Source organism: Gorilla gorilla, chromosome X (assembly GCF_029281585.2).
Source record: "Gorilla gorilla gorilla isolate KB3781 chromosome X, NHGRI_mGorGor1-v2.1_pri, whole genome shotgun sequence".
NCBI lineage: Eukaryota > Metazoa > Chordata > Mammalia > Primates > Hominidae > Gorilla > Gorilla gorilla.
In genome coordinates this window covers 148738082-148761512 of record NC_073247.2, presented here as the reverse complement: position 1 = coordinate 148761512, position 23431 = coordinate 148738082, and the positions used below count along the sequence as shown (strand labels likewise).

The 23431-nt window shown below is 43.1% G+C and overlaps 1 protein-coding gene and 1 long non-coding RNA gene across 4 annotated transcripts in view; one reads left to right on the top strand and one right to left on the bottom strand.

The window, feature by feature from the left end:
- Window positions 1-11117: 11117 nt before the first annotated feature.
- On the top strand, window positions 11118-12641 carry GPR101 (G protein-coupled receptor 101). Its single transcript, XM_004064944.1, has one exon. It carries the CDS (start codon window positions 11118-11120, stop codon window positions 12639-12641), a length of 1524 nt encoding a protein of 507 aa, XP_004064992.1.
- Window positions 12642-21211: 8570 nt separating this feature from the next.
- The window catches only part of LOC134757938 (uncharacterized), a 99178-nt gene continuing 96958 nt past the window's right edge, over window positions 21212-23431 (bottom strand). For all 3 annotated transcript variants that reach the window (XR_010132594.1, XR_010132593.1, XR_010132595.1), the window contains one exon: window positions 21212-21418. This is a non-coding gene — a long non-coding RNA (uncharacterized lncRNA). The remainder of the gene's footprint in view (window positions 21419-23431) is intronic.

The window sequence follows — 23431 nt, the reverse complement described above, 5'->3', positions numbered from 1 at the left end:
GGCCTGGGAAACATAGCGAAATCCCGTCTCTACAAAAAAAAAAAAATTAGCCGGGCATGGCAGCACACACCTATAATCCCAGCTACTCAGGAAGCTGAGGTAGGAGGATCTTTTGAACGCAGGAGACGGTGCTTGTGGTGAGCTGAGACCGCACCACTGCACTCCAGCCTGGGCGACAGTGAGACACTGTCTCAAAAAAATAAAAAATAAAAAATAAAGTAATAAAGTAAGGAATAAGGGACCACATGCTGTGTGGTTCCATTTCTATAAAATGGCCAGAAAAAGAAAATCCATGGAGACACAAAGAATAAGTGATTGCTGGGGGATGATGGGTGTGGGATGATAGGGGACCATTAGCTGAAGGGTACGGAGTTTCTTTTTGAGATTGTGAAAATGTTCTAAAATTGACTTTAGTGATGATTCCACCTATCTGTAATTATACTAAAGTCAGTTGAATTGTACAGTTTAAAGGGATGAATTGTATGGCATGTGGATGATGTCTCAATACTGTATATAAACAAAAATAAAGTGCTCTACAGACAGCGATGTGTTGGTAAATGTTTAACATCTGACTCTCAGATGACAAAAAGTCCTGACTTGTAGTGTTGGATGCTTTTCATGGTGAAAATATTCCCATGGCCAATGTCAAGCAACCAATGTGCTATTGGTGAATGTGGAGCTGGGAAGAAATACGTAGAAGCTCACTGTTGTAGATTATTTGCACCACAAGATCACACATAGTAATAAAAGGTGATAAAAATATTAAGAAGTGATATGTTTTGAGTATTTATTACCTTCTTTTAATGTAATTTATTTAACTACAATTTTATATAATTCACATTTTAACAATTGCTTGCAAAATTCCTGAAAATGTAACAATCAGCTCTCACCAACTGGTATGGACTGTCTCCAGGCACAATGCTGCTGTGACCACAGACCAGTCTTTCTGAAGAATTTCACATGAGTATCTTCTAGAAAAGTGCAAAAACTTATATATGAATGCTCAAAGCAGCACTATTTACAATTCACCCTTTGCATTCCTCTGAGCAAAAACTCAAAACTTATGTGGCCATTCTAGCTTGGCTTAGACAGATTGATTTTTCCACCTCTAATGCTAATATCTGAGCATGGCAGAAATATTTGCCTAAATGTGGAAACATAATCCTATTTTCCGTAGTCTCCATTTTGAGGCATTTTGGCAAGATCTCTACAGCCAACAAACAATACCAACAGTTCAAGCAAAGCACCTGAGCACACTTGATGAATCACCTTTCTCTGGTTAACTCACTGGCTCCAGGGCACTCTCTTGATTCGTAACTGCCATCAATCTCAGTTCTTGTACTGTTTTATGAAGTCAAACTTCCGAACATCCTAACTCAATGACAAACAATATATAAATGAGCCTTCTAAAACCCTGTAGTCCCTGATATTTAACACAGAGCCATGGGAGGTTTGCAGTGTTTGATACTTTGAATATTTAATATTGATTAGCAATATGTCAGTTCTAACCATCCAATCCCTCCATTCAAGAAATATATGTTGTAGAACAAGGTAGGCCATTCCAATGCTCCCAGCACCTGATACCACACCAAAGTTATGTTCTGAAATTCTTGAGCCTCTGGGCAACTAGATGGGAGAAGATCAAGCATGGTTCTGAGATGAGCGCGTTTAAGGCTTTCTTGCCATGGACCTGGAGGTGACAGTAAGCAAAGCAGCTACAAAGAGTGGGCTCTGAAGTCAACCACACACTATTGGGGTGGCTTTGAGCAAATTATTTAGCTTATCTAACCAAAGTTTTCTCATTTATAAAATAAGGAATATTAACATTAACCACCTCGCAAAATTGTTGGAGAATTAGATGAGACAAGGAGTATAAAATTCCTTTCCAGGGATACATTTAAAAATACAACAAATTTGGCCGGGCGCGGTGGCTCATGCCAGTAATCCCAGCACTTTGGGAGGCCAAGGCGGGCAGATCTCCTGAGGTCAGGAGTTCGAGACCAGTCTGGTCAACATGGCGAAACGCTGTCTCTACTAAAAATACAAAAAATTAGCTGGGCGTGATGGTGGGCACCTGTAATCCCAGCTACTCAGGAGGCTGAGGCAGGAGAATCGCTTGAACCTAGGAGGTGGAGGCTGTAGTGAGCCGAGATCGTGCCATTGCACTCCAGCCTGGGCAGCAAGAGCAAAACTTTTTCTTGAAAATAAATAAATAAATAAATTCCCTATGATAGGAAAGCAAAATAGAGTAGCGGCTAAGCATCCAAACTTTAAAGTCAATGTCAGTCCTAACTTCAAACTCTAGCCTTCTGTGTTCCTGAGTGGCTCTATGTAAACCATTACTCCGTTCTCATCCTTGGTTCCCCATTCATAAAACAAGGCTAATGATGAGAGCATCTATCTCACAGCAGTCATTAAATGAGCAGGGAGAGGTCAGGTACTAGGTGAAGGGTAAATATTGAGTAACTGGGAGCTATTATCTGCCATGAGGTGATGACCAAAATTTTGCAAGTACTTGAGATGAGCTCACATTGCGTTCCCATCACAGAATGAAAATGGAAAAAGGATGCTGATTACTACAACACAATAGTACTGTACTAGAACGCAGAGTAGACTGATGAGAGCCAAGACAGATGTGATCGGTGGCCTATGGTCCTCTCAGGGAAAAGCCAGTGTTCTAATACCAGGAACAGGATCCTGGACATGTAAATCATTGGCTTTGGGATTTTTTCCCCCAGTGATTGTTTTCTTACAGTTTTATTTGGGTTTAAGAAAAGTAGATAAAACTGCACACATCTAAAGAGTGCAGTTTGATGAGTTTTGAAATAGGTATAAACCAAAAAAGCCATCATCCCAATCAAGATAATGAACACTTTTATCACCCCAAGAAGATTCTTTATGACCCTCTGTAATTTATCTTCCTCCTGCTCTCTTTTCCCTCAACTCAAGGCAACTACTGATTTGCCTTATGTCACATTAGATTAGTTTGAATTTCTGTAATTTTACATAAATGGAATCATACAGTATGTACTCTTTTTTGTCTAGTTTCTCTCATTCTGCATAATTATTTTGAGATTCATCCTTCTTGTGCACATCAATAACTTATTGTCTTTTTTGGCTGAATATTATCCCAATGTATGGATATTCCATTCACTTGTCGATGGACATTAGGGTGATTTCTAGTTTTTATCTGTTACAAATGAAAGTGTTATAAACATTCATGTACATCTTCACATGGACAGAGTCATATGGTAGGTAGATGATTACCACTTTTTAAAACTGGCCAAACTTTTTTAGTGTGGTTATACTATTTTCCATTTCAAAAATCAGTGTATGAGAGTTAGAGTTTCTCCAAATCCTTGCCAAAAATATAGTGAGGATTTACAGAGAAACTACAAGCATTACGATGTGGCCTGGTATGGTTTTCTTCATATTTCTTGTGCTTGAGTTTTGTTGAGGTTTTTGAATCTGTGGGTTTATATTCCCATTACATTTGGAAATGTTTCAGTCATTGTTTCCTCAAATAATGTTTCTGCCTCCCTACTTATTTCTGGGACTCCAATTAACATATATTAGGATACTTGAAGTTATCCCACAGCTCACTGTTGCTCTTCTTATTTACTTCTATCTTTGTTCTTTCTGTTTCATTTTGCACAGTTTCTATTACTGTGTCTTCAAGTTCACTAATCTCTTCTGCAGTGTCTAGCATGCTAATAATGTCATTCAGTGTATTTTCTATACCAAACTTATTTTTTTACCTCTAGAAGTAAGATTTGAGTCTGTTTTATATTTTTATATTTTCCATGTCTCGCTTTTACATGCCCATACTTTCCTCTACATTCTTGAACATATGAATTATATTTTAAAAGCCATTTTAATATCCATGTTTACTAATTCTATCATCTGGGTCTGTTTCTATTTAAAAATTTCTCTTCTCATTGGGAGTATATTTTCTTACCTTGCATGCCTTATAATCTTTTATTGGATTTCACATTTTGCAAATTTTAGCTTATTGGGTGCTCCTTTAAATATTATTGTATTCCTTTACTTATTGTTGAATCTTGCTCTCGGTGCAGTAAAGCCACTTGCAAACAGTTTGATATTTTCAAAACTTGTTTTTAAGCTTTCTTTTTTTTATTATACTTTAAGTTTTAGGGTACATGTGCACAACGTGCAGGTTTGTTACATATGTATACATGTGCCATGTTGGTGTGCTGCACCCATTAACTCGTCATTTAACATTAGGTATATCTCCTAATGCTATCCCTCCCCCTCCCCCCACCCTACAACAGGAAGGGGAACATCACACACCCGGGCCTGTTTTTAAGCTTTCATATGTGGGATCACAGCATACTTGACACTAAGGCTAGTTTGGCTCCACTACTGAGGCAATCCTCCTCTGGGCACTTAGTCTGATGCACTGTATCTTATGAAGTCTCTTCTCTCTGACTACTGGGAAACTGAGCTATTCCCAGTCTTGTGTGAGCTCTACAAATCACTCCTCCTACTCCTTTTGAGTGGTTCTATCCCAATCTTGCATACTTTACATGCATGTGCTGATCAGTATTCAGCCTTGAGGGAAATCTTTTACAGAGTTCTGGAGTACTCTTTCTGTGCAGTGCCCCTCTGGCACCTTGCTCTGCAAATTCTGCCCACCCTCACCTCCTTGAATTCTGAACTTTGTCTCCTAAATTTAGGCGGACTTCCAGGCTCAGCCTGGATTCTTTCTTCCTGCACAGAGGACTGGAAATTCTCTCTAGGTAGTAAACGGAGGCAATTGTAGGGCTCACCTCATTTGTTTCTCTTTTCTTGAAGATCACTGTGCTGTACTGTCTATTTTCCAATGTCTAACAACTATTATTTTATGTATGTTGCCCACTTTTTTAGTTGTTTATGATAAAAGGGTAAATCCTGTCTCTTACTCTTTCATGGCCAGAAGCAGAGTCCAGCTTTCAGTTTTTTTTAATATTTGGGTCAGATTAGTTTGGGGTTTTTAAAAATAACACTCAGATAGAAAGTAGATGGCATCAAAGGTCATAGACAGACAGGATCCTTAGAGACTACCTAACATCCAACCCCTAGCCCCACCACACACACACACATTCATTTGGTGGATTACAGAAGTGAGATCAGAGAGAGGAAGGGGATCTTCCCAAAGTTACATGCAAGTTAGCCACAGAATTAGGGCTAGAATTCAAGTCTTCTGCTCTCTAGTTTTAATCCATCAAGTTATTTTCTGCTGATTTTCTCTTCCAAATCAGTTTATTTGGATAGACATAGCTTTGAAATCCAGAACTTCTGTACTGCCCAAGCCCACAGAATGTGCAATATTAGCTCACACCCAGGTGGTACTTGATTTTGTTTCAGTTTTGCAAACACAACTTCTAGGAGTTGGCCTGAAGTGAATTCCAGAGTAACACATAACACTGAAAAATGTAAAACACCCCCATGGGTAGGCACTCCAGAACAAAACCATATATTTTTCCCCATCTACTTATTATGAACTCGCTAAGCAAAAAGGAGTGTGACTTAGAACTTAGATTGACTGATTTAGTCTTTTTACCACCTATGGGAACCATGTGTCTGTCCTACAAAAAGAAACCATTACCACTGCAAATGCACTTGTCTTTTCACAATTCTAGCAATTCCTAGTCCCCTTTCACCTAGATTCAAAAATTTTATCTGAGCTGGGTCTGGGAGCCCTTCTGTCTTGTCTCTGCACTCTTCCTTGATGTAGCCTAGGAAATGCCCCTGCTTTGGAGTTAGAGTAGGCTTTAACTCTCAGCTCCAAAACTTATTTGCTGTGTGACCTTGGATAAGTTACTTAACCCCTCTGTAAAGGCAGGGATGATACTGTCTTACATTGATTCTAAAGCACATTTTTTTTTTCACATTCTAGCATCTTTGAAATCAAGATGTATCTTGTTAGCCATGGTATGATGGTTAAATTTTCAGCATTTTTCCATTTCCTAGTGGTATGTACTGTGTCATGCTTTCAGAAAATACGGTATTGATTCCTAACTTGCAGAGCTTCCTCAAGGATTTAATACAAGACAGCAAGCATAATGTAGGCACTCAAGGACTCTTGCACCCTTTATTACTAGAATGAATGACTAGAACTAATACCTGGCTGAGTCTTGGGTTTCCCAACTTCCCTCATCTAGCTATTGGTACAGCAATTGGGGCAATTAGTCTGACAAGGTGAACAAGCCTGAGGCCGGCACACTACTGACCAGTGTTGCAATGTGTGATTGTCAATGGGACCTTGGGCCCTTTCTTGTTGGTAGCTTCTTGCCCTCTAGCCCTGGTCCGTTAATATCATCAGCTTGATCGTGCCTCTGCTGCTACTGAATTATGAAGGTAGGGAAAAGGACTAGGTGACTTCTTAAGCCATCATCCCAAAGTCTCCCTGTTTCATCCCAAAGACTCTTCCCAGAATGTAATGAGGCTTGTCAGTTGAAGGGCTCCTTCAAGGCTATCAGAATCAGAGCCTGCAGGGCTGGAAGCCAAATCCACATTCCCCAAAGCTCCGCCACATACTTCCAGTTGGGGAGCTGATATTTGGATGTCTTTGAAATCCAAGAATACCTACTCTGCTCACATCTGGAGGGAAAGAGAAGACACCGGAGGATTAACCACCCTCAAACATCTCCCTATACAGAAAAATAGCTGGTATTTATTTCCTAGCACTTCTCTGGCTTTTTTCCTATCTCCGGCTGGCAGGCTTGTCTCAGTTGCAGAGGCCTCATCCCACCCAACCCCTTCCACTCCCTATTATCCCCCTTCGTGCCCAAAAGTGCAGCTGCAGACTCCATGAGCCCATCCCTCTGAGGCACCCATCTTTAACATGTGTCTAGAGGGTCCCCTGCTGGAACCTAGCAGTCTCGGGCATGCTCACAACCACAGTAAAAATAGGAAAGGTCAAGAAAGACTGGCCTTTGTCTCTGGCCACTTCTAGCAGCTTCACTGCCTCCCAAGTGATTGTAAAATCATTGAGTCTGAACAAACTACCGCTTGACAGTGCATGCCACCCAGGATTCTGTACCACGGCCAGCACGAAGCTAGGAATTAATAACTGTGAGTGATTATCATGGAAACTGTCTCTAGGAAAAATGACCAGGTTTTTACCATTCAACCTTGAGGAGATAAAATCAGGCATAGCAGAAAAAGGACAAATGATCTAAGAGCAAATGCAGGACTCCAGATCCAAAGAGCATTCTTGAGGCCCGATTATACACCTGTCTCATCTCCCTGTCTCAGAGGCAGGTGACAAGAAGGGGAGGAGGTATCTCCATCCAGCCCATCAACCAACCCCAAACCCTGTGCTCATTCTAGACCCTCCCCAACACCTCCTTGCCCTTATTCCCTGTCAATTTGCCTCTCTGTAGGTCTCTGCTTGCCCCGCTCTGTTGGACCTGTCAAGACCCTCCTTGTCTCCTGCCACAGCCTCCCTTCAGCTTTCTCCATCCAACACCAGCCCTGATTTTAGAATATCGCCCTACCTAAAACCCACCAATGAACAAGAATGGCAAATTATTTACCCTTGTGAAGGCTGGGTAATAGGAACATGGAGGATTATTTTATTATTCTCATTACGTTTGTGTATGCTTGAAGTCTTTCATAATAAAACGACTCTCCGACGACCTCCAGGGATCTCAGGGTAAAGTCCGAAGTCTGCAGACTGGCATTCAAGACCCCTCAGGATTTGTCTCTACCCAATTTAACCAGCTAACCTCCTGGCACTCACCATGCTGCAGCCTGTTTTCCCAGCCTTTGGAACCCAAGTCTCTCTTGCAGCCCTAGTTTTACCCCCATGCATCTTCTTTTTACAGAACACATTTCCCCTTGTGCCCTGCCTAGAAAACACCTCCTAATCCCTTGGAAATCTAATGCAAATGATCCCTGGTCTGGGTCACCTTCCCTACCTTCTGGGGGCAGGGAAGAGGGGGCCTCCTCAGGCCTGATATACAACAAATACCCAGTATGTGTTTAGGAGAGACCAGAATGTCTTGGTTAATAGAACGTGTGCAATATTTACTTGAACTTAGGCAAGTAGGGTAATCTTTCTTGGCTTCTGCTTCTGTCTCTATAAAATGAAGATAATAGCGGTACTTATCTCACAAGGCTGGGGTAAAGATTCAGCGGTATTCTCTGTGTAAACAGTTTAACACAGTACCTGGCAGAGAGAGGGGGAGAAAGAGGGAGAGAGGGAGAGATGCTGACTGACTTACAGACAGACATACTTCAATCAAAGAATATAGTGGATAATTATGTGGCTTGTCTTAAATGAAATGCTTCCAAATCCTACAGGGAAAGCACTGCCGCTTAGCTCTTCCTGGGAGCTAGAGAAATTCGTGGAAAATCGTTGACATTAAAGTCACGATTCCTTTCTCGGGCTCAGGGGCTATTCATACTTTGGAGGGTTTTCAAAAGTCGAGGGGAGTCCCGGGCCCTCCTATTTGGAAGAATCGGAAGGATAGCGCAGGGTCTGTGCCTGGGAGCTGGCCCGAAATCCGGTGGCTAGGAAGGCACGGGGTTTGCACGAAAATCAGCCCCGGTGACAATCCCCAGTCTGTGAGGTCTCGGTGGACTCGGGGCCCCAGGGGTGGGAACCCGGAGTGAGAAAATCTGAGTGGGGTCTGGTGCAGGGCCCCCCACCTGCCAGCCCCGCTCCCCTGGGCTGCGGCGGCCTCGTGCGTCACGGGCGCGGGCGGGGGCCGAGGGGAGGGCGGCACCGCAAGGTGAGGGCACCGCGCTGCCTTAAGACGCCGCGCGCCCCCGCTGCCTCTCAGAGCTTGCAGCGCGGCGCGCTGGCCGGACGTGCGGGCACAGACGCTGTGCCCCGCTCCTGCCGCGCCCGCAGCGCCCGCTGCCCCGTGCCAGCTCGCAGCCGCCCGAGCCCCGAGAGGCGACCGGGACGAGCGCGAGGAGCCCCGAAGGACCTGCACGCGGCGCCCGCGACGCCACGTCCGCAGCAGCAACAGGTAAGCAGCCCGGCCCTACTCCGGGCTCCGTGGCCCCCAGCACCCGGCAGGGCCCCGAGCCTGGGAGCCCACGACGCCCCCTCTGAAGCGTCCCGACGGCTGCTGAGCTACCAGGCGCGGTGGCCCGCGGTGCGGCCCCTTCTCGCCTTTCCCTAGCCATCCTCCCGCCCTCGCGTTTTCTCTCTCACTTTTTCTCGTGCGTTCTTTTCCCCCTTCCTCTCCATTCTCTCGTTTTTTCCTCATCCTTTCCCTCTTCCTCTGCTTGTTCTCTTTTCTTATTATTTTTTGCTTTTTCTTTCTGCGTCTCTCCCAGTCTGTCTTGCTCTCTCATTCTCTCTCACGCTCACGCTCCCATTTCTTCTTTTTTCTTTCTCTCTTTCTCCCTCTCTGTTGCTCACATTCTCTCTGTCTCTCTGTATGTATCTCATTCTTTCGCTGTCTCTCATTTCCTTTTTGTCTCTCTGCCTCTCAATCTCTCTCGCCCTGCCTTTCTGACTCTCTCCACCACCCTGCACCCCTGCCTCTTTTGCCTTTCTCCCCAGCTCCTTTCCCACTCCCCTCGGCTGTCACCGACACCAAGCAGATCGGAGAAAGCAAAGAGGATGCCAAATTGGGAATGAGGATGGGGCTGTGGAGGGTGAGGGTAGGGGAGCTCAATAGGCATCCTCTCTGCATTTTCCAGTCGCCATTGCACTGCTAATAAACTAAGGGTTTTTTAGCCAAAGCCCGCGGTGGCCGGGGCGGCAGGTGGTTTCCACGGCAAAATAAAGTCCACAGGGAGACAGAGATCCAAAGAGACAGAGATCCAGCCAGAGAAAAACCAAGGTGAGGGGCCATGGGAAAAAGATGTAGAGAAATAGAGATGCGCACACACTCAAAGATACAAAGCAAGTGTTTAGCCAGAGTCCTGGGGTGACAGGAAAGTGAAGGACAGAGAAACCAACGAGAGAGTGCACACACTAAAGAGATAGCTTGAGAGACAGGTGAGACAAGCAGTAGACTGTTAGAGATCAATGGAGAGAGAGGCAGAGTAATGCAGAGAGAACTTAGGCAGGGAGAGACAGAAACCACACGGAGAGACACAGAGACAAGAGGGTCCGAGAAAGACAGAGCAAGCGCACACGTGCCAGTGAGAGACAGAAGGAGACACCCAGAGAACCCGAGGGAGACGCAGAAACAAGAGAGTTGGAGAGACACGGAGACGGGCAGAGACACAGCAAACGACATTGAACAGGTGCGCTAGGGACCCACAAAGATGAACTGCTGGGGAAATAGACTGAGAGAGAAATGGAGAGACAAGAGAGCACTAGGGAAAGACGGAGACACACATGAACTAGCGAGCGACACAGTGACAGGCAGAGACGCAGAGAGACAGAATGGATCAGAAGGAGACTGAGGGAGAGACGGGCAAGACTGTGAGAAAGATAGGGAGCGAGAGCGCAAGCCCTGCAGAGAAAGTGGGCTAGCGAAAGAGACACACACAGAGAGACTGAGAGACAAACAGAGTGGAAAAGATAAATGAGAGTAACAGAAAGGAAAGAGACAGCGTGCACGTGCTATCGAGAGACGGAGAAACAGAGACAGACATGAGTGAGAGACAAGGATGAGAAACAATCAGGAAACGGTGAGACACATACAGACACACAACCCGAGAGATAAAGAAAAAAAGTGCGCTAGCGAGAGACACTGGAGAGAGACAGAAACTGACGGTCTTAAACAGACAGAAACAGAGAGCGCACGCGCATGCGCTAGCGCTAACGACCAAAACTCCCCGGAGCCAGAGACAGTGTAAGAGACAAGCAGAGAAAGCGCGCGCACGCACGCGCCAGCAAGAGAAACAGATGAGAGGAAATCAGAGCCCTGGAGAGAGACAGGCAGACAGATCTGGAGAGTCCGGAAAGGAGCCATAGAAGCTGCCGGCACTGGGGATGGGGCCGTGCGGAAACCCGGGGTAGGGGGTCCTGCAGCGTCCTTGCTGGGCGCGGAGGCTTCTCCCCTTGACAGGTGACTAACTCTGCCTGCGTGTTTCTTTTGTCACCAGCATAGGCACTGAGTGCTGTCTGTGCACCCCTTTGCCACCCACCGGTGCCGGCACTGAGCCTGCACCCTGTCTCACGCCCTCTGGCTGTTGCCATGACGTCCACCTGCACCAACAGCACGCGCGAGAGTAACAGCAGCCACACGTGCATGCCCCTTTCCAAAATGCCCATCAGCCTGGCCCACGGCATCATCCGCTCAACCGTGCTGGTTATCTTCCTCGCCGCCTCTTTCGTCGGCAACATAGTGCTGGCGCTAGTGTTGCAGCGCAAGCCGCAGCTGCTGCAGGTGACCAACCGTTTTATCTTTAACCTCCTCGTCACCGACCTGCTGCAGATTTCGCTCGTGGCCCCCTGGGTGGTGGCCACCTCTGTGCCTCTCTTCTGGCCCCTCAACAGCCACTTCTGCACGGCCCTGGTTAGCCTCACCCACCTGTTCGCCTTCGCCAGCGTCAACACCATTGTCGTGGTGTCAGTGGATCGCTACTTGTCCATCATCCACCCTCTCTCCTACCCGTCCAAGATGACCCAGCGCCGTGGTTACCTGCTCCTCTATGGCACCTGGATTGTGGCCATCCTGCAGAGCACTCCTCCACTCTACGGCTGGGGCCAGGCTGCCTTTGATGAGCGCAATGCTCTCTGCTCCATGATCTGGGGGGCCAGCCCCAGCTACACTATTCTCAGCGTGGTGTCCTTCATCGTCATTCCACTGATTGTCATGATTGCCTGCTACTCCGTGGTGTTCTGTGCAGCCCGGAGGCAGCATGCTCTGCTGTACAATGTCAAGAGACACAGCTTGGAAGTGCGAGTCAAGGACTGTGTGGAGAATGAGGATGAAGAGGGAGCAGAGAAGAAGGAGGAGTTCCAGGATGAGAGTGAGTTTCGCCGCCAGCATGAAGGTGAGGTCAAGGCCAAGGAGGGCAGAATGGAAGCCAAGGACGGCAGCCTGAAGGCCAAGGAAGGAAGCACGGGGACCAGTGAGGGTAGTGTAGAGGCCAGGGGCAGCGAGGTCAGAGAGAGCAGCGCGGTGGCCAGCGACGGCAGCATGGAGGGTAAGGAAGGCAGCACCAAAGTTGAGGAGAACAGCATGAAGGCAGACAAGGGTCGCACAGAGGTCAACCAGTGCAGCATTGACTTGGGTGAAGATGACATGGAGTTTGGTGAAGACGACATCAATTTCAGTGAGGATGACGTCGAGGCAGTGAACATCCCGGAGAGCCTCCCACCCAGTCGTCGTAACAGCAACAGCAACCCTCCTCTGCCCAGGTGCTACCAGTGCAAAGCTGCTAAAGTGATCTTCATCATCATTTTCTCCTATGTGCTATCCCTGGGGCCCTACTGCTTTTTAGCAGTCCTGGCCGTGTGGGTGGATGTCGAAACCCAGGTACCCCAGTGGGTGATCACCATAATCATCTGGCTTTTCTTCCTGCAGTGCTGCATCCACCCCTATGTCTATGGCTACATGCACAAGACCATTAAGAAGGAAATCCAGGATATGCTGAAGAAGTTCTTCTGCAAGGAAAAGCCCCCGAAAGAAGATAGCCACCCAGACCTGCCCAGAACAGAGGGTGGGACTGAAGGCAAGATTGTTCCTTCCTACGATTCTGCTACTTTTCCTTGAAGTTAGTTCTAAGGCAAACCTTGAACTGTCCATAACACGAGAAACAAGAGGAGATTTCTTTTCAATGGACCCACAATTCATTAATGCCAAACCATACCATTTCAGGCAAAGGTGTTGCACACACATGCTCTTCACCACAAGGTAGATAAATATATAGAAGAGGCAGGAACTGGGGTCTTTCCGTAAAAGCATGGACTTGAGGATTCTGACTGAAATTTTCCCCCCAAAGATTATTAGGCTCTACATTTCTTAAAGCAACAAGGGCTATCCATTTTGGACTTGTAGTTGGTATTCTATCTTTTCCAGAGCTACAACATGCCAACTTTAGCTCTGAAGGAAAGGGAAGATGATGCTTGTGAACTTAAGGATTCGGCCCTCGGGTCGGGAGCTCATGGGCCAGAGCTACAGCTTGTGTTCAACTGAAAGAAAGGCAATGGACCAAATCATTCATGGAGCCCAAGAAACAGAACCTAATGGACTGATCAACATATGAGCCAAATTCTGAACTGAACAGCCCCACAGTCGGGTGCAAAGACTGTTATGCAAACTAAAACAAAGGGACTCCTACAGTTAGAATCTCAAGAAGGTTTCTAGATCCCCTAAAGGGATCCAGAAAAGTAGAAGGACATGTATGAAATGGGAAGCTAGTCCAAGGGAAAAGATTGAGAAATAACACACATCTGGGGGGCTAAACAGTTGACTTTTTTTCCTATAAAATCTTGGGTTTATGCATGGGCTGGAACTGAGGTCATTAAGTGTAAATTGTCAATTGACACAAATATTTTCTGTCTCCTGTTTGAATAATAGTGGGGCAGAAATCATGCCACTATTTTACAACTTCCCTTATGTGACTGAATTGAGATGCTGGTAGGAATTCTTCAGATCTCTGCCAACACTTGTGTTTTCTTTTGGTTTGTTTTTGTCAAATAAGCCTTTTTTAGTCAAACAGTATTTACAGAAAAAAAGAAATTCAACTAGAAGTGGCCTAAGTCCTACAAAATTCATGATGTCACTGAGGAACAATTTGTTCATCAGAAATATATTTTGTGTCCATGAGATCATAGACAATAAATGTGATCTCCACATGGGGAGCAAGGAAGGCAGAATGAACGTTTTTCTTCCTCCAGGCACACCCATGTGTCTTTTCCACCTGTGGCTCTCTTTAAAGCTTTTAAGCTCTCTGCAGATGTGAGAGAGAAATATCAGAGAGTCAGAAATGACAAAGAGGATGATTTCACAATACCTAGAAAACATGTAACCTATTCCAAACAGTCCTAAAATCAGAGCATTCAGATCAGACATATCCTAATTAATGCTGTTGAAATAAATCACGTTGGGAAAACTTTAACAATATCTAAATTATCCCTAGGGTCAATTCACAGGAACATTCCTCAAATCCCAAACCGCAAAATAACTTTGGGCAGGGATATACATATACATTTCTGAGGGCATGGGCCGTATGTATGTGACCAAGTAACATGGAACCAAAAAAACAGTCAAGCCAGTGTTTTTGATCCTCCTACAGAACAAGTTAAAGCAACTCTAAAGTCAACCAACTGTTCATGCAGAAATTCACTGTCAATATGGGTGGAGGGAGTGTTTGGTTGAAAATGGTTAATCAGGTAGTTGTATGATGTAAGATGACCATCTTCAGAGTTTAGCCTCATTCTTGTGTGATTGTCATGCCTTTATTAGAACTCAAGTTTCATTTAAATAAATGCCCAGCTCATTTATATTTTTTTATCTCTTCCTCCTCACAGATTTCAACATGAACTTCTCAAGGGGTAAACAGCAATGTATTTGGACTGTGAATAACTCTGCATGGGAATTTGGGATTGCCATGTTCAGAATTTAGGAAAGTAGAGGGAATAGAACCCAATAATATAGAGCTCACCCATCCAATAAAAATACCACGATAACCTTATTAATTCCAACTCCATTAATTTGGAACTTGTACTTATTCAGACAAGGCATGGGGGCTAAAGTTTACCCTTACACTATCATTTATTTTTCTACCAAAATGCATAAAGTGAATTAACAGTCATAAATTTGTTCTACCAATTTATTGCCATACTCTTGTACTGACCTGTCCTTAAAGGATATCTGGGTGAAGAAATGGCCTATGTGATCAATCCTCCTACGGGGGAGGGGCAGTGCCTTCAGGTCTGTTCAAATTGTCAAAGGAGTTCAAGGTAGCTATAGCCTATCCTTTGAGTAGAAATGCTTACTTGGGTAGGAAACAGGATTTCAAACATAAATGTCTCCAAACATTGTGTTAAAACTGAACTTCTTGTTTTATTTTTAAAGCTCACCCCCTTCAAAGTGTATCAGAGAAAATTGTTTGCCAAAATCCCAAATCACAATGGAACCAGAACCTGTACAAGTATGGTAAGTCCATTTAACAGCACACACAACATTCTCAAGGGCACTGAGATTCCCTGCTTTCCTTTTTGAAGTTCCTCTTTTCCCTATTTTAGTCATTGTCCATTATTTTGGTAAATTGGATTCCTCAAAAGTGAAGACCTTTTGAAAATATGAGCCTGGAAAAGAGGACCTTTTAATTAAGAGCATTCTGCTTTGATGACATTTTCTTCTAAATGAACAATAAGGCCTATGGTTAGCTTGGAGATAGCAAGTACTCGAAATTTTTTGCTATTTTGAATAAAGCACTATCAACTTAATGAGGTTTTACTGCACATACTGTTTTGTCATTTGAAAATCTGAAAGCACACAAAAAAAGTCATCATTAGCCTCACAGATCCTCATGTGCAATAGCTTTCCCTGAATGTTTTTAAAGGATGTATTCTTTTGCCAAGGCCACTTCATATGTGCAGTAAAAAAAAAAAAAAAAATCCCATTAAAGTACAGGGGCCAGACAAACCAGACTATGAAATGATGTGATTTTAAATTTAATGATTTTCCTTATTTACGAATAATAGAGCATCTAGTTTGCCAAGAAGTCGCAGGTGCTTTGACTAACACACCAATTTCCACAAGCTTGGGAAGGCAGTAATAAGGAGCAAGCCCTGGGCTTCTGTGACTTCTATGATGCTAGGGTCCCTCTTCTCTGAGACACCACAAGTACCAGCTGCTTGGAAGGCCTCTGCACTTCCAGCTCCCTGCCTACCTCTTGCCATCAGCCCACTGCCTTCACCTGCCTCACTCCCTCTCCCTCTGCTGCACTGGCCCTTCAGGAATAGTCCATGCTTGAAGTTCTGCGTGTTCACCTACTCCCCATCCATCCCTTCCCAACCCAGAGCTGACAGATTCACAGGGACCTGGGGGCCTATGGAAGCAGGGAAGGAGAGAAGTGAGCCATAGGAGTGACCAGCAATGAAAGGTATTTTTCTGTCTCCTACCCAACTCCAATCCAATTTAGAGATGACGGGATACCTACTTCAAATTCAACAGGTAAGGAAAAGTGCCAGTTATTATTTAGTAGAAGGTAGGCACCTAATTTTTTACCAAAAAAGCACTCGATATTACGCATCATTGGGGGAATAGTCAATACTGTAGATACTGTCCAATTATTTCAGCAAAAATAGAACACTAAAAAATGTTTCACCTACAGAATTATAAGATGCCTAACATTGCCTTATTTTATATATAATTAGCCAATTAAGCTAGGTAAAGTTACTTCAAGAAGATTTTTTCATACTACCTGAAGAATAATTTATGTGATTAAACTAGGCTTACTTAGACTTTGCCAAAAGCTTTTAAAAGTGTCTGAAACACATCATTTGGAAGAAAAAAAATACGCATCATCTGGTAATTTGGACTCTCAAGATAAAACTCTCATGGGTTGTTGGGATAAAACAATGAGCAACAATTTAAACTACTGGACTGTATTTTTCTCTCATAACCACCCTGCCCAATATTTTGAGGAAAAAAATAACGTGTTTTCCCCTCATAATGTCTTTTCTGTTGTATTCCTCTTTAAGAAAGACCTCACGCTGTCAGGAGAGGTTTCTCTAAGCAAAATGCCGTTTCCTTCTAGACCAGACAAAAGATTACAGGAACAGTTAGCTGTTAGCCAGTGGCCAAGATAAGGAGAGAAAATCTGGCCACTCAATGGCTTTTAACCCTCTCCCTCCTTATCTCTTCCTCTTACTTTCCATGGGCTGGACTAGTACTCTCGGCCCCTCAAAGCCCCTCTAAGCTAAGGCATGAGGAGACAGAAGCAATGAGCTGGAAACAGCAAATGCGATAGTCTAAAATCCAAAAAGAAGAGAAATCCTTGTCATAAATTCTTTCCAATTACTTAGCAATGATCTCTTCCTCTACGTCAAATGCCCAGCTTGCTTACAGCAGTCTTTTGCCCTAAGCAACAAAACTGCCTAGAGGAAGAAACAGTGAAGCTAAAATCCACTGAAAGAGGAAGAAACAGGAAAGCTAAAATCCACTGAACCTGGCCACAGATTGCCAGGTCACTGACAAGTTCACTGCTCTTTGGTAAATAGAATAAGAATCCTCAAGGTAAATGAAGGTTGCTAATAGGTGTCAAGTGTTTCCATCATTGCCTCCCAAAACCTCCATATCTCAGAGTACACACACCAAGGGAAAACCACAGTGACTTAGACACTCAGCAGGAGGTTTACTATGTCTGAGGAATAATTATTCTATCTGTCTTGTTCTAAAATGTAGAGAAAAACAAGATTGGTTTTAGTTTGATGTTTCAAACGTGAGTGGATTTTCCCCCCTCTTCATCTGTGCTACAACTTTAATGTTAAAAGTTTGGTATTTTCGTCTTGTTTTAGTGATGTAGTATTTTTTGTAGTAATTCTCCTAAATGTAAACTATAACTGTATATAAAATGTAAGTGTTCTTGGAGATATGGTGCTAGATATTAGATTGTGTTTGTAGATAGTGTTGTCCTCAAAGGTAGTATGTACTTGTAAAGTTAGTTAATAAAATGCATGCCAAATTCTATGTGTGACCTACAACTTAGTCAGTTTCTGATGTAGAACATGGTACATTTGTTTTTTAAATTTATTTTTGAAGTATATGCTACAGGATATGTAAAATAGCGCCAAGGTGGGGTTGCAGGAAGTGTTGCCTTTCATTCCTTAAATCCCTAATATGATATATGACAGGTGAGAACTTATTCTGGTACAATTGGTCATTAGTGTGAACTAATCATCGTGGCTGAAGTCCTTGCTGACAGTTTTCCACAACACACTTGGCACTGGTGTGCCTGTTTTCTATTCACTGAATATATAGAATGCAAACTCAAAGAAGACCATCCTTCTCCATTAAAAAGGAAGGACTCCAGGATAGGCAAGTAGAGTCCAGTTAGCAGGACGAAAAGAATACTGCACCCTGAAGACCCAACCAACACCTGACCGTGAACTGACAGGTTTCGTGCTTGGCAGATCCATAATGTGACCATCCATGCCCTCCTAAAGCAATAGCAAAACCCAGAAAAAGGCTGCTCTGTTTTTCCCCCTTTGGTTGGTTGTCTGAGAGACAAGATAGAGACAGCATGGATGGCTAACTAGATAGAGAGGTAGTGGGACTCCTCTATGGGGTCACAGCTACGGTGTTTGATAGTTACAGTACTGTATCAACAGAATTTGTGTCAGACAAGAAAGGAAAACTATAAGATGATTTTGTTATATTTGCAGAACAAAATATTACAACTAAAAAACTATATATACCCTCATTAAATTGTTTTTAAAACTGCCTTTAATACCAAATTTTGTGAGCTGCTTTGAAGCTGAAAACAGAAAAATGTATTTAATCAATAAATAGTTCTCTTTAATATTTTAACGTTTGAATTTAAAAGTTTCATTTTTCTTTAAAAACAATAAGAATTTGTAATTGAAAAGTGCCTTTTCAAAGGATTGTCAAACTACAGTCCTGGGGCCAAGTTCCCATTGGCACGACTTACCTTCAGGTGCACAAAACAGGTAGGCTTTATCTTCCTCCCCTCAACAAGAAGAGAACCCCACTCACACCCCAATCAAATTCATAAATCAACACTATTACATGGGCTAGCAGTCCCAGAGATTCTGCCCAAGGCCAAGGTTTCACATATTGGTTGGCTTTAATTGGATCCTTTCTAAAATGGTTACAATGCCTTTTTTTTTTCTTTTGCTGGAAAGGAATAACGGACTCCTGCTTGGGAAATGCGGAGAAATTGATGTTTGTGATTTAACTAAGTATTATTAAGTGATGTTTGTGTTTCTTAAATAGGTGCTGTTATTCTATCCTTGGTATATTCCTCTTAAATATTCTAAATAAAGTCGAATTTTATGTGTGTATCTGGTTGTTATGCCAAGATCCTTGAGGAAACAGTGAGGGAGACACATACCTTGGTCTCCATCCCTTCTCTTTTGCTTGAGTGGAGGAGACAGGGGATGAACAACTAACTGCATTACAAAGTAGAATGAAATATATGGGCTCCAATATTTCATATTCCAGTATTCTAATATAAGGAATATGCAAGGGATGGAGGGGGGTCAGCAGGAAGGGCTTGCTGGAAGAGCATAAGCCTGGTCTTCTATGAATGAAAAGGATTTCAAAAGGAGGGAGGGGGTGGGCAGAGAGAAAATCTGGGGCCAGATGGTTTGTGGAACGCTCAAATGCCCAACTTTATTCTAAAGACAATGAAGTCTAGGGGCAAGGGATGGGGGGAGGACAGTGAGTAACCTTTGTCTTTAGGAAACAGTACTGCCTAGCACCCAGGTCACCGCCACTGGACTCCAGCCCCTGCTGCCCTACCACTCTGGCCCAGGCCACTTCCCTCCACGCAACTCAGCCCAGCCTGGCCTAGTTTCCACACACACCTTGGTTCAGCCCCAACTTACCAGGGTTTATAGAACAGGAGGGCAAGAGCACGTTCCCTCAAGCCCTCCTTTCAGAAAATGGTTATACCTCTATTGCAACCATTACATGTGAAACTACTGTACACAGATGAGATAGGCAAATATGTCTAAAACCTAAGAGCTCCTAGTTCCTATTGAGTCGAAGTACTTGACCTACTAGTAGCTCCTCTTCTGATACTCATTGGTAGCAGAGGAACTGCATGCCTCCTGCCTCCAAAGCGGTATTCGTGGGCCCACACTGGGAGGCTCAGGGAGCTATTCAGCCCCATTGCAATCAAAGTAAAGTGCTCTTCTCCATTTTTCACTCCAAAATCAAGCTAAATGCTGACTATTTCAGGATGTTCAAAGATGGCTGCCATGAGACCTGCAGGTGGCTGCCTTCACTTTAATCTATGAACGCCATCTAGGCAATGACATTTTCCAGCTGCAGAAATAAATGTGCCTTTCTAGCAAACTACTACCATCAATGCAAATAAGTGGGCTTGGGAGTTCAGATAAAACAATCAAGCAGCCAACCTGGTGGGAAAAGAGGTCCCTGAAGCTCAATATACCACTACTTAGTTCAGAGTATTTAGAGGAGAATAGAATTGGCTCCAATGGGCCTCATAACCGCAGTTTCTCCTGTCAAGCAGGGCTAAGGGCTCAGCCCTAGGTTATGAGACTGACTGGGAGAGAGTTGAGAGGAGGTGAAAATTCCACTGTCAAGAAACCTTCTGTAGCCTTCTCTAGCCACTCCCTCCCCCACCAGGCTGCTCTAGGCCCCAGGCCCATTTGCCACCAGTCGTAGCCCTGACCCTTCCAATACAGACACATTACTGGCTAGTGAATTATTTTCTTCTTCCATGAGGTAACTAGTCAACTCCTTCTCCTCCTTTCACTCTATTTCAGAATGCAACTCTCTGACCCTATCCCTTGTCATTCCAATCTCCCATCCAGGGGCAACATAAACCCTTTGATCCCTGCACACACAAACAAGTACTCCTCAGCTTAAGGATGGCTTTGAGAATATTCCTTAATTGAAGGGTATGTGTAGACACTTTTCAAACATTTTCCTAAATGAGACCCATATTTATCAATACAATTTGATGTAGAAAATGTATGATTTTCATGACTGCTCCCCCAAAACTACAAGCTAGTAGAATACTTGCAATACAAATTCCCAGCATTTTGGGAGATGTGATACCTGACTATTGTTTAGGCAAAGCAAATAAACTCGAGAAAATTGACTCCAAAGATTTATTACTTAAACACAGCTAAGTCAAACTTGAACATTCTCAGCCCCCCCAAGGAACAGCAAACAGAAATAGACAAACAACAACTAGAAATGTGCAGATTTCACTGAGGAATAAGAGCATTATCTGGCATTTCATAAACTCTATGTGCTAAACCAATATGCATTTTTAAATGATCACTCAGATACAAAGGTGTAATACAGTTTGTATAATCAACTCCCATTAGAAAAATACACATTTTACATAAAATTTATTTGACAATAGTTCTGATGCAATTAGATGCTCTGAGCAATATGAAGGAGAAAAAGGAAAAGAAAATTTCATCTGAAAAACCAGTATGGTACTCAACTTTAATTTTTTAAAGAAATGTGCCTCCCTTGCTCTAATTGCTTTAATTTAAATCTTTTTAAGGTAGCTTTTCAGGAAAATATGATATAGAATAAATCTGTTTCCCAGTCTGTTTTCTTCCATACAATCAGTATTTTGTGTCATACAAACTGAGGCCAGACAATGAGATTTTACATTTTTATATATATGCTTAAAATTATGTAGTTAGGGGCACACACATATATATCTCAATTGATGTTCATATAGATATACAGATATTCAAGGGCAAGGGAGATGTGCTTGGAATCCTTTGGGGAAATACTTTACTCCACCTTCAGCACACTGTAGATTTTAGCAATTAACCAGAAACAGGAAAAAAATCCAACTGTCCCTGAAACAAAATGAAAAAGATCTTTGTTAGCCAGACGTCATAGCAAATGAAAGTAGCTTTCTCAAAAACACAAAGCATGTCAGTTTTGAGGTAGGCTACTGATTCTCCCAACTCTCAAGATTTGTACATTTATCAAATAAAAACCAACAGGTTCTCTTGCTGAGCAAACAGGATGAGCAACAGGGCCAGAGGCAGTCACCTGCAAACGGGTGTGAGAATCCATCTGATTGAATTCTGCAGGTCTCTAACCAAAGCAAGAAAACAAAATTAGTAGCTTAACTTCTCCATTTCAAAAAGAATAAAAGAGGTCCAAGCCTAGTTTCTGATACAAAAAAACTTCTTATAACTTGCTTCAATTTAGAAAATGTAAATAACCCTTATCACTACCCATAGCCAAAGGGGGTAATAATCTTGTTTATTTGCATATCCAGAGCATATATTAGTTTTATAAATCAAAGTTTTGTATCATTAAACTTTAAAAATTTTATTAAACTTTTTTTTTTGAGACAGTCTTACTCTGTCGCCCAGGCTGGAGTCCAGTGGCGTAATCTCAACTCACTGAAACCTCCACCTCCAGGGTTCAAGCGATTCTCCTGCCTCAGCCTCCCGAGTAGCTGAGATTACAGGAGCCTGCCACCATGCCCGGCTAGTTTTTGTATTTTTTGTAGGGTTTCATCATGTTGGTCAGGCTGGTCTCAAACTCCTGACCTCAGGTGATCTGCCCGCCTCAGCCTCCCCAAGTGCTGGGAATACAGGCATAAGCCACTGTGCCTGGCCTTAAGCTTTATTTAAACTCTAAAACCATCTTGGAGTCAGGTGCACTGGGACGTGCCTGTGGTCCCAGCTGAGGAGGCTGCGACGGGAGATCGCTTGAGCCCACGAATTCAAATGCAGCCTGGGCAACATAGCGAGCCCCATCTCAATAAATAAGTGAATAAAGAAATAAATGAGAAAAACATCTCATTTGGAAGGATTTATCCTAAAGAAATGGCCCCATATTCAAAAAATTACATGCAAAATGGTGATCATAATACTCTGATTTATAAAAATTATATATATATAAAGAAAATTAAAAACAAACCAAATGCCGCCAAAATAGGCAATTAGCTAAATTATGTCCCAAGTGCTCAATGAAATAATACAAAAATGACCAATGTAAAGACTATGTAGCAGCATAAGGCAATCTTTATAATATGATATCAGGTGATAAAAGGCCTTAAATGATTCCCAGGTATCATACCAGTGTGAACATAATATAAGCATAAATATGTGGACCAGATAGAGCAGAGCATAGATAAAAGAAGGCACCTTTATATTTCAGGATGATATAATTATGAGCAAATTTTTCTTTAATACATGATATCATTGATGTTCATATTATTAAAAACTTTTCAGATGATATTATGGTACAATGACTTAATCAAAGAAAATTCCAGATTCTATAGTCTAATGGTGCACCCCAGGACAATTCATCTAGGAAAACATCTTACTCAATAAGGAGATGGCAGAAAGTTTTAGGCAGCAGTTGGTACCTTTTTCCTTGCCAGACTCCAAACTTAGGATAACTTTCCGTCCAATATATCATACCACTTCCTTCTACTCTTCAGTGCTCATCAGGAATCAGTATGGTATAGTGATTAAGACCACGGGCATAGAGTGACACAGATCTACTCTGTTGGTTTACTAGATGTCTGATCTTGGGCAAGTAACAATCTTGCCAAGCCTCAGTTTTCTCAGCTGGAAAATGGGGATGATAATACCTATTCTTACTCTAAGCTTCCTTCTCTGAATCCAACTTCAAAGGTTCAGGAGATGGCAGGTGTATAGCTAACACATGTCTCAGAATCAAAAACATCTCTGATTTTGATTTGCTGCCTATTTTCCCCATAAACCATTGAAATGTTTATGAATTCTCAACTTTTTGATGCTTTACCTAAAATACACAATTGTCTCCTACCTAAAATACAAAAATCCATCAACCCTCACACTATTTTGGTAGTCAGCTGAGCTAAA

Excerpts from the sequence above, each read along its gene's own strand:
- GPR101 (XM_004064944.1), top strand. The coding sequence starts at position 11,118 with ATGACGTCCACCTGCACCAACAGCACGCGCGAGAGTAACAGCAGCCAC.